Genomic DNA, 11,756 nt, shown 5'->3' on the forward strand with positions numbered 1-11,756 from the left:
TGTATGATTCCCTGTAAGTCAGATGCCTTTGTCTTAATTTTTAATAAGCAAAGCATGCATAATGATCTAAGAACATATAAAGGTCTTCTGACAAAGAACATAATAGAAGCTCCCTTTTACGTATGGTACAGTAAGTGACAGCTCTTTTACTAACCAAGTTCTCCAAGTCAAGCGCTGACTGATTAGGAACCACAGTTATACCAAAACATGTCAAATGTAACTTCCTTTTCCTCCCTAACTGTCAAACTGTCCCAAGTTTTCTGCTACTTTCACATCGCCTGAAGGAGCTGCCTTTCATAATGTCAAATTAGGCAGGCATTAAAATGAGAAAGAAAGAAATCTTGCACTTTGACAAATCATCATGTATCTGACAGGTTGTCAAAGAAAGAATAGTTGCTAAATATCTAAAATACAGTCTCAAAGGTTTAGCACTCTACTGAATCAGCAGACTCTGACTGACAGTGTCATTATGCTGTAAAATGTTTTCTGCCTCACGAGTGCTTCTGTGACTTTTCTTACTAGCTACCTGCCCTATTAACTGCCACTTATGCAGTTTGTGCAATTTTGCGTGAGTCACTTTGATAAGAAAGCATCTACTAGGACCATGGATGCCACTTTGCATTTATAATCTCAGGTCCACACAGTACATATAGAGAGACCATGAAGTTCTTGAATATACGTTTTCAATGACCATGATCATAATAGAGGACAGGAGCTGCTCTGAAGGCAAAGGTTTGCTCCACATTACACAAATTTCACCTGGTCTAAGACTAAATTATTCCATTAAAACAGTTTTTTAAAGTTTAAGGCACGTCTAGAAAACCACCTAGCATAGTTAATGTTTATGAAAGGCCAAATTATCTTTTAATGTTCCCAGCATTACTCATCATAATTGCATGTTCCCAGCATTACTCATCATAATTGCATTTTTTCTAGTAAGAATTCCAAGTACAGCTTTATAATTGAATTTTTACTAGTAAATATTCTAATTGCAGAGCACAACATTTGAAAATTTACTTGTTTTTTACTAGTAAAAAATTCAATTGTAGAGCTTTCTAATTGGAATTCTTACTAGTAAAAATAAAATGTTAGAGCTCTGTGAATAACATTTAATGGGAGTCAATGGAAACCTATCGCAAGTAAATATCCAATTACAGAGCTCTCTATTTGCATTTTTACAAGTAAAATTTCAAATTAAAGAGATCTAATTGATTTTTTATACTTGTAAGAATTAGAATTACAGAGCTTTCTAATTACATTTTTACTAATAAAAATGCAATTGCACAACTCTACAAATGAATTACATAGATCTGCAATTGAAATTCTTACTAGTAAAAATTGAATGAGAGCACTCTGTAATTGATCTTTTACTAGTAAGAATCGAATAACAGAGCTCTTTAATGGGAATTTTTACAGTTAAAAAATGCAATTGCAGAGCTCTGTAATTCTAATTCTTACAAATACAAAATCAGTTGTAGATCTCATTAATTGGAGTTTTACTGATAAAAATGCAAATAAAGAGCTCTGTAATTGGAATTCTTACTAGCAAAAATTCAGTTGTAGAGCTCTGTAAGTAACATGTAATGGGAGTCAATGGAAACATATTGCAAGTAAATATCAAATTACAGAGCTCTCTATTTGCATTTTTACCAGTAAAAACTACAGTTAAAGAGATCTACAATTTACTTTTTGCTTGTAAGAATTAGAATTACAGAGCTCTTTAATGACATTTTGACTTGTAAAAATGCAATTGCACAACTCTACAGCTGAATTACAGCTCTGCAAATTGCATTTTTACAAGTAAAAATTCAATTTAAAGAGCTCTGTAATTGAAATTCTTACTAGTAAAAATTGAATGAGAGAGAGCTCTGTAATTGTTCTTTTTTTTACTAGTAAGAATTGAATTGCAGAGCTCCTTGATGGGAATTTTTACTAGTAAAAAAAAAAATGCAATTGCAGAGCTCTGTAATTCAATTGTAGAGTTCTGAAATTGTATTTTACTAGTAAAAATGTTATTAGAGAGCTCTATAATTATAATTAAATTTTAAAAAATCAATTGTAGATCTTACCAATTTTAGTTTTTACTAGTAAAAATGCAAATAGAGAGCTCTATAATTGGAAATCTTACTAGTAAAAAATCAATTATAGAGCTCTGTAATTGGAATTTTTACTAGTAGAAAATGTTTTGTAGAGCTCTCTAACTTAATTGTTTCTAGTAAAAATGCAGTCATGAGTAATGCTGGGAGCATCAAAAGCTGAATCGGCTCATAATGAACACAGTCGAGGGTGCTGATCTTAACTTACATTAGAGCTTTGCAGAACACTAAACTGAAAAACATAAGACCCAATCAATCAGACCTCAGAAACCAAGCACAAATTGTTTCACTGTAGTAAAATTCACAGACCTTAGATTTGCTATTAGAGCATTGCAGGTCTATATTGTGAAACTGAAATGCAGGCAAACACAAAGACACACACACACACACACACACACACACACAAACACACCCTTGTCATTTCATTGCACCAGTAAAATATGCCATTTGAATACTTGCACAACAGAGATTTCCACCCTTTTTGCACACTGGGCCATTCACCCTGACAGTAAAGTAAATAGCAGAATATTTTTAATGGGGTTTTTGAGTATATTTTAAGAGGGCATGCATTTGTATGCATTACAGACATGTGATCATGTCTGAGGCACATATACATCTACAATAAGATGCATTTTAAAAAATGTTACAAAAGCATGTTTTTCTGTGGAAGTCAGTTTTATGGTCTGTCACATGCAACATAATTTATTTTATATTATTACATTTACAACAAGGATCTTATGAAATAGGGAAAAATTGACTAGAAAAATGACTTTTCTGGTGTCAAAGTGACGTTTGACTCTCAGAAAGTGTCCAAATACTTTTTGTATTTATTTTCAAACCTAACAAACTTCTTTTTGACAAATGTTTTGCTTGAAAAGTGTGCTATCTCTCTTTAAAAAAATATATGCCACTTGGTGTAAAATTGTATCTAATGCAATGCCATGCATTTTGCGTGAATTACGCGTCCAAATACGTTTTGGGACCATTCTATCAATGTAGCAAAATATAAAGGCGTATGCGCAACCTGTGACGTATGAAAGGCTCTGCACTGCTCCTACTGCGCGCGGATGATTGGTCAAACCCATCACACCGCGAGCGCGTGGAGAGCAGCACCTCTCCAACAGAACAGAACTGGATGATTTAGCCCTTTTACAGAGGAAAACACGAAAAAATATATTTGCATATTTATTACGCGCTTTGCTTAGAAACAAATATCTGAGTTTAAATGTCTGGTTAAATATAGATGTTTTAAAAACATAGAAATACCAAGTTTTTCTCCATGGAATAATGTGCGCACCAAAGATAACACCTCACTAGTGCACTCGTTTAAACTGGAATCGGGGATGAAAGTGATGTGTTGGCTCTTGACGTTGGATTTAAGACAAAGATACATCGAATGTAATCTATATTGATTTAGTGCTGAAACTGAGGAGAGTTTGATCAATCAGTGGAAGCGCTCCTCTCCAAAAGACGATGCATTGCACTTGAGGTAGGGGTTGTGCACGAACTGCAAATCAGTTTTTATTTTTAATAGCTTAATTCGTTAAAGGTGGCTTTTATTGATAATTACATGATGGGAAAATTTTCACTGTAACCCTTAAATTGCAGGTTTCTGATATTGAAGTCCCTCCTTTCACTGTAAAAATGTATTGTCAAATAACCTAAACAATGCTATTCTTGTGGTTACATCTAAACTAACTAGTTATTTTCTATAAGTAATGATACAGTTGAATATGACTTAACCAACCTAACTATATAGGTTGCACCAACAAAAGTACTTTTTAAAGGTCTTGGTGGTAACTGCACTTATAAGCAACAATGCATGTTAGTGTATGCATTACTTTTTCTAATGCATAAAAACAGCACATTTTATTGCACATAAGTGGTAGCAAATGAGCCTTTTTGCTAGTCTAAAAAGTGTCCTTTGTGCTCACAAGGTGCAAAGGGAGAACAAGGTCTCGTGCTTATTAGATCAAATGTCCATACTTTATTTTACAGCTGGCGGTCATTTGAGCAATGGAAATAAACGGTGGAAAATTGAATCGAATGGCTCGCGACATCAACACGGTGTTTTGTCACGGTCACTCGCTTAATGAGAGCTCGTGGCACCGAAGTGAAGTTAAATATTCACCGGTACTGTGAAAACGCAGACAGTTCATAAGAATAGTGTCCACCGGACTGATTGTACCCATAACAGTGACATCGTTACCCTTTATTTCCAGTTATGGGTGAGCGCATTTTTGAGGCAGTGCTTTTATTTGTGCAACACACTGTTGCTCTGTTCTCTTTGCACGGCTCATATCCATTGAGAGTGCCACTTATGTCAAGGTCATTCAAGATTATAGGCGCAGTTTACATGCAGTTTCACTTTACACTTGTTTAAACAAGCACAATAATATTTTACCACAAGAAACTGTTTACATGCTTCATGCAATATTAATATAAATGTTTAAAAGTACACAATAAATTAAAGAACAAAATTACTTGTTTATAAAACTAAAACAATGTCTTGCCATTGTGAAGTGTTTCAATGCAACAGTATGAAAACAATATGAATAGAAAGGTTTTCGAAACCAAGTACAACAACATTAAATGTCTTTGTTCCTTATTTCGGAATATATCATAACATAGACAGTTTAAGGTTTATGTAGGGTTTCTAATATACAGGCCAGTTTTGAACTTAAATAAAGGTTTCAATTACAGAATCATAAATGTTTTAACAGCCTAGTGCTATAGAAAAACATATTATCCTCAAGATCTTTAGAAAACCATGCATGTACTGATGCTTTAAAGGAATATTCTGAAAGTTAAACTCACTTAACAGCATTTGTACCAAAATGTTCATTTCAACAAACAATATTTTCTGACTCGTTCCTCCTTTATTCAACAAAAAAGCAAAAATCGTGGTAACATTTAGTCACTGTACAATGGGAGTGAATGGGTACAGTTCATAAACATTAAAATGCATACTGTTTCAAAAGTATAGCCACAAGAAGTAAACATAGCCTACATGTTAACATGATTTTAATGTAGTAAAATTGCTTACAAGGATTACAGGGTTCATATATATATATATATATATATATATATATATATATATAGAGAGAGAGAGAGAGAGAGAGAGAGAGAGATAGATAGATATACATTTGTCATAATCAACATTACAACACAAATGCTGTCAATTGATCTTAACTTGTATTGAACCCCGAATATTCTTTTAAAGAATCCAGAAGCTAAACGCTTATTTCATTTTTTTTTCTGTAACAAAGAACTTTATTAAAGAACTGTTTAAAAGTAGTTGAAAAATGAAAATTCTCTCATCATTTACTCACCCTCATGCCATCCCAGATGTGTATGACTTTCTTTTTTTGCAGAACACAAATGAAGATTTTTAGAAGAATATCTCAGCTCTGTAGGTTCATACAATGCAAGTCAGTAGGGCCCACAACTTTGAAGGTCCAAAAGGCAGCATAACAGTAATTCATACGACTCCAGTGGTTAAATCCATGTCTTCAGAAGTGACATGATAAATGTGGGTGAGAAACAGATCAATATTTAAGTCCTTTTTTTTATTTTTTTATTTATTTATTTTATTTATTTATTTTTTTTTTACTATAAATCTACTTTCAAACAGCCCTCCTATGCAAGTTCTTCTTCTGTTTTTTGGCGATTTGCATTCTTCGTGCATATCGCCCCCTGCTGGGAAGAGAGGGAATAAAAGGGAGGCACAAAGAAAATAATAAATCAATTATTTTTCCACAACAACAGCCCAGTAGGTGGGGATATGCATAAGAAGAAGAACTCTTGTGAATGCGCATAGAAGGGCTGTTTGAAAGTAGATTTATAGTAAAAAAAAAAAAAAAGGACTTCAAATTTGATCTGTTTCTCACCCACACCTATCATATCAGTTCTGAAGACATGGCTTAAACCACAGAAGTCTTTTGGATTACTTTTATGCTGCTTTTATGTGCTTTTTTGTTTTGGACCCTGTTGACTTGCATTGTATGGACCTACATAGCTGAAATATTCTTCTAAATATCTTCATTTGTGTTCAGCAGAAGAAAGAAAGTCATACTCATCTGAGATGGCATGAGGGTGAGTAAATGATGAGAGAATTTTCGTTTTTGGGTGAACTATTCCTTTAAGTGGAAAAATGGTTCCTGACAAGAATAGAGTTCTTTGTCGAACCTGTGGAGCTGCATTGAGTAGCTTTTATTGTTAAGACTTTAAAGGGACCACTTAAGTCTGTGTCCTATGCTTTGGAAATATTAGCTATTCTGGATTCTCCCTTGAATGAGTACTTTCAAGCCAAATGTATTTAGTTCATACTTTCAGATTTTTTTCAGTTCATTTAGTCATGCTAATGATACCTGATTTAATCCATATTTGTTTGTGCATAATATGCAAGTTTCAGATCACATTTAAAATGCAATGAAACTGCAGATAACCCTTTGTTTTTGCATTTCTCATTCTGTTGTTTCTAGCCCCTTGGTTACTCATAAATCAGAAGTTACAGCCAAAACCTAGATGATGGCAACCCAGGTGTCCACGTTGAACATGTCAACCTCAGACTACTTCAACCAATCCAATGAAACAACCAATATGTCACTTAGCTTTAAAGAAAACTTGTCTGATGGAGACAGCACAAAAGTTATGGCTGTCATATACCTTGTCGTATTTGTCCTCGGTTTGACGGGGAACTCTCTGGCCATTTTTGTGGTTCTGCGCTATACCAAAATGAAGACCGTCACAAATATGTACATCTTAAACTTGGCCATAGCCGATGAGTTGTACATTCTGGGACTCCCATTTCTCACCACCCACAATGTGCTCTCCTACTGGCCTTTCGGCAACTTCCTGTGTCGTATTGTGATGTGGGCAGACTCCATCAGTCAATTTACAAGCACATTCTGTCTGACAGTAATGAGCATTGATCGCTACATGGCTGTGGTACATCCTATCCGCAGTGCAAGGTGGCGGCGACCCAGAGTTGCCACGGTAATAAATAGCATGGAATGGGCACTATCCTTTGTGCTGACACTGCCAGTCATCATTTACTCTGATGTTCAGCCTGATCTGAACACCTGCAACATGAGCTGGCCCGAACCACGTGATGTGTGGTCCACTGCCTTCATCCTCTACACCGCTATACTAGGGTTCTTCTGTCCCTTGCTGGTCATCTGCCTTTGTTACCTGCTCATTGTAATCAAGGTGAAGTCCGCCGGTGCACGGGCGGGACTCACCAAACGGCGCAAGTCTGAGAAGAAGGTGACAAGAATGGTGGTGATTATCGTAGTGGTGTTTGTCCTGTGCTGGCTGCCATTCTTCATCCTCAACATCTTCAACCTAATAGACACCCTCCCAGAGAACAGCATTGTTACCGGCGTGTACTTTTTTGCTGTCATCCTGACCTACGTCAACAGCTGCGCCAATCCACTCCTCTATGGATTCCTGTCGGATAACTTCAAGCAGAGCTTCCAGAAAGTGCTCTGCATCCACAGGGTCAACGGGATCAGCAACGGTCACCCTATTCGTCCACGCCTCTGCAGAACCCAACATAATGACCCCTTCTTATCTCCAAGGAGGTTTGATTTCAACGACCCTGTCCAGAGATATCAGGTAAAGTCCTGGTGATATATTAGATTAATTAAGCACATTTTTTAAACTCATTTTTGACATTTTTGATTCATTACATGCATCGAGGCACTTTCGTGGTGAAATGTCCACTGTGTGGAGCTAAAGGTGAGATATATTTTGTCCCAAACAGATGAGGTTTTTAAGGTTAAAGTAACTTCCTATTGTAAAACCTAAACCTAACCAACAGTGTAAGGAAAGCAAATGTGAGACAAAAAATGCAATTGCTGAAGCAACGTCTTTTTGTGGTGCTTTTATGACACTTTCGACTCATGTGTCGACCCACATACTCTTCAGGACTCATACCCCGGTTCTTTGCATCACAAGTGCAACACTCTATCAGTTGAGCTACTGCGCAGTTTGAACAAGCTTGTAAACGTAGTTTGTTATGTAATGCAAATGTTAAAACATGTCGCCTTACAAGTCATGCGCTAAAGTAAAAGTATTTAGATGTCATAAGGGAACGGGGCAACAAGTAACCGTTAATGAACTGCCGTTTTATTCATGATTTGTGTGAAAGTGAATAAAAGTCGTTGTTGTAGCACCTCTAATGTTCATTTCACCAGGAAACTGCCGCATCATGTACGAGCCATGTAAAAATCATTATGCAAAAACATAGGTATACACTCACTAAGCAATTTAATAGGAACACCTGTACACCTACTTATTCATGTGATTATCAAATCAGCCAATAATGTGACAGCAGTGCAGTTCATAAAATCATGCAGATACGGGTCAGGAGCTTCAGTTAATGTTCACGTCAACTATCAGAATGGGGAAAAGTGTGATCTCAGTGATTTCAGCCATGGCATGATTGTTGGTGCCAGATGGGCTGGTTTGAGTATTTCTGTAACTGCTGATCTCCTGGGATTTTCACACACAATAGTCACTAGAATTTACTCAGAATGGTGCCAAAAACAAAAAACATCAAGTGAGCGGCAATTCTGCAGACAAAAACACCTTGTTGATGGAGAGGTCAACAGAGAATGGCCAGACTGGTTCAAACTGACAAAGTCTACGGTAACTCAGATAACCGCTCTGTACAATTGTAGTTTGCAGAATAGCATCTCAGAATGCACAACATACTGAACCTTGAGGTGGATGGGCTTTAACAATAGAAGACCATGTTGGGCACTTTATCGGACCATAGTTTTCCTAATAAAGTTCTCAGTGAGTGTACTAATGCTATCCTATGAGGCTGGGTTGTGTTTGTAATGATTGCTAAAGCCGACATTCAATTGCTGCAATTATTCAGTGAAATTGTAACTGTAAGACTTTTATTTAATTAGGGATGGCTTTATGACTAAAGAGGGCAGGATGCTCATTGATTACAATCATAAACATCAAGCTTATCAGAGCAAACAGAAGAACATAACTAAAAGAACATCACTAAATCTTCACAAATCAGCCAGGATGGCACACTTTAAGTCATCAGCTTCATGAAATACTATCCTTAAAGTAGTGATTCAAAACTGTAAGCACTAAACCAAGCTGGTTGAAGACCGTTTTAGTTTCTCATGCAGTCTATCAACATTTCTGTTAATTAGTCAATGAGGCAATCCAGAACTTTTCACCTATACATTTCAAATTCCTGTATGCTTACTTAATGTAGATGTTACCTGGTCAAATAGTACTTAAATGCCTTTCAGGTGTAGATCTGAAACAATGTAAACACTCAGATTTCATCTGAAATTACTTAAAGAATACAATTCATAGAGTAGTTGCCAAGTAAAAACGTAGGCTGGAGCCAAAAACTTGATCCAATTGTTTTTGCTTTGTGAAATCTTACACCTACCTTTTTATTTTCAGTCCATTGGTTTGCAAGGGGGGCACTGTGCTAAAATGGAAATCCACCAACCTGGACCACAAGTGAGCAGCCAGTCCATATAAGAGCTGCCTCTGTCTACGGTACAATCTGCGGCATGACATTTGTGGGATGTATGTTTTTATTGTTGTTGTTTTGTTTGTGCCTACATCATTGCTGAGGTAAGCTGTCCAATCAAAGACATTCCTCCATGCAAACAACACTGCTTATATGGCATTTAACAAATGTGTTGCTGCCTTTACATAGATCAAACTCTCTCTGTACTCAAAGATGGTGCAAATACGACTGTATATGCTGTATGTTTTATTATGGGACACGGCCCATCATTTTCTTCGGCATGACTGAATGAATCCAGGAAACGTTGAAGTTCATTCACAACTTTTGGACCCATTGGGACTGTAAAGAGAGGAAGCATCTTTTGCTGTTACATACTGTAAAACATTTTGATGGATTATTGACAATTGGTGGTTTAAAAAAAAAAATGTGGTCGCTCAAAAAACACTTTTGAGTATCTTGATGGATTTCTGAAATCTTCTCCCCAAATCAGAGGGATATTCTTTGAGACAATACTCAGACTTACAAGTCATATTGGACCTAGGGTTGCCGCCCTTCCCGTAAAATATGGGATTGTCCCATATTTAAAGATGAAATGATACGTCGAATCAATATGGAACGCGATTTGTCCCGCATTTAAGCTGGTCAGATGACGTCACTGCGAAACTGGGGAGAGGGACCACCCCAGCAAGGTAAAGTTAAGGAAATTTTGACTACGTTGGGTAGGGGACCATCTGAAAAGTCCACACATTGTGCTGGGGGTGTGGTAAGTGTTAGTCTGAAAATGGCCCCCTACGTCAACAACTCTACAGAGAGTGTCCCATATTTTACAACTTCAAAAATGGCAACGCTAATTGGACCTGATTTGGTAGAAATGCCAAATGTATTTATTAAAGGCACAATGTCTTTACACATAAATCTATTTATGATGGTTATGTGGAAGAAATGATCCAGACTTAACTGACTTCACACTCAGAACATCCTCAGAGCTGACAAGAACTTAGTGGAACTGCACAGTTAGTACATGTTTTTATTGAGTTAGAGTGGATAGTTTGTGTATACCTGTATTATGCCAGCTTGCTTTTGATATTGCTAGTATCATTCCCAGTAAACCTGAACTATAACATTACAACTGGTTCCAAATCCAAACATGTGTATCTCTTGTCATATTTTTAATAATAACAATACTGATAATAGACCTACGGTGTTATTTCATTATTATGTGCTGTATTTTGTTACTCTGCGAATTTGTATATTGTACACAATGTTATAAAGTGTTTAAAACAGAGGCACAAACAAAAAGGTTGGGTGGGGCCTATTTTTGTAATCCTGCCAATCACAGTGCTCATTTCTGCATGTACATAAACAGCTGCTTACCTTACAATGAGTCCAAACAATTGTTCCTCCATTCCAGTGCTTTATTGACTGAAGGTCATTTCTATGTTTTCCATGTCCTTTGACGCATTGTGCAATTCACTTGTAAATTTGTGAGATTTGGACAGATGCTATGGCATCCAACTGTTTTATTGATAAAGCCAACATGCTGTTATTCTACAAACTGATTTAAAAAAAAAAAAATGTAACTGATTTTTTCAAAATCCCTAAACCAAGACAAAAAGTTCTGACTGTAACTCCTCCTACAGCTTTCAAGTTACTTCCAGTAAACTTGGCACAGACCTTCAGACTTTTCTGACTCGGGTTGCAATGACTTTTCTTACTGATCGGACTTACGGATTTCACACAACGATGATCAAAAATCCCCCAAATCCCTTTGACTTACATTGATGGAATGTTCAAACGTGCCAAGACTATCAAACTATCAAACAAGACTGTCAAAAAATTAAAATGTAATGTAATGTAATTCAAATGGGCCAACCAGTCAGCAGACTTTACCCTACTTTATTCATTCCAGATTTACAGGGACAGTACACATTAATAGACATTACTGTAAATTTTCAACTATAGCCCCTGGGCAGGTGCAACTATAAACAGAGAGGCAGAAAGAGTCTACTTAAAACAAGGCAAATATCATACAAACAAGGTTACATGGACGACAAAGAAAACATAGGTCAGCGCTTCCACCTACAACAGCTCAACAACGTAGCGGTAAACAAGTTAAAAAAAACTGTTCTTCAACCAAGACACCA

General features: G+C 36.5%; 1 protein-coding gene across 1 annotated transcript; it reads left to right on the forward strand.

Annotated features, from left to right (window-relative positions):
• Positions 1–3,198: 3,198 nt before the first annotated feature.
• Positions 3,199–11,274, forward strand: LOC127451999 (somatostatin receptor type 5-like). The gene is made up of 3 exons (XM_051717116.1): positions 3,199–3,585; positions 6,581–7,715; positions 9,540–11,274. Exons 2-3 carry the CDS (start codon positions 6,624–6,626, stop codon positions 9,618–9,620), a joined length of 1,173 nt encoding a protein of 390 aa, XP_051573076.1. The 5' UTR covers positions 3,199–3,585; positions 6,581–6,623; the 3' UTR covers positions 9,621–11,274.
• Positions 11,275–11,756: the final 482 nt, after the last annotated feature.

The sequence above is a fragment of the Myxocyprinus asiaticus genome, chromosome 14 (assembly GCF_019703515.2).
Source record: "Myxocyprinus asiaticus isolate MX2 ecotype Aquarium Trade chromosome 14, UBuf_Myxa_2, whole genome shotgun sequence".
NCBI lineage: Eukaryota > Metazoa > Chordata > Actinopteri > Cypriniformes > Catostomidae > Myxocyprinus > Myxocyprinus asiaticus.

What these genes read in the sequence shown, in the direction of transcription:
- LOC127451999 (XM_051717116.1), top strand. Translation starts at nt 6,624, where the DNA reads ATGATGGCAACCCAGGTGTCCACGTTGAACATGTCAACCTCAGACTAC. An exon ending in ACCCTGTCCAGAGATATCAG is followed by an intron (nt 7,716 to 9,539) that starts GTAAAGTCCTGG and finishes TTTTATTTTCAG; the next exon opens with TCCATTGGTTTGCAAGGGGG.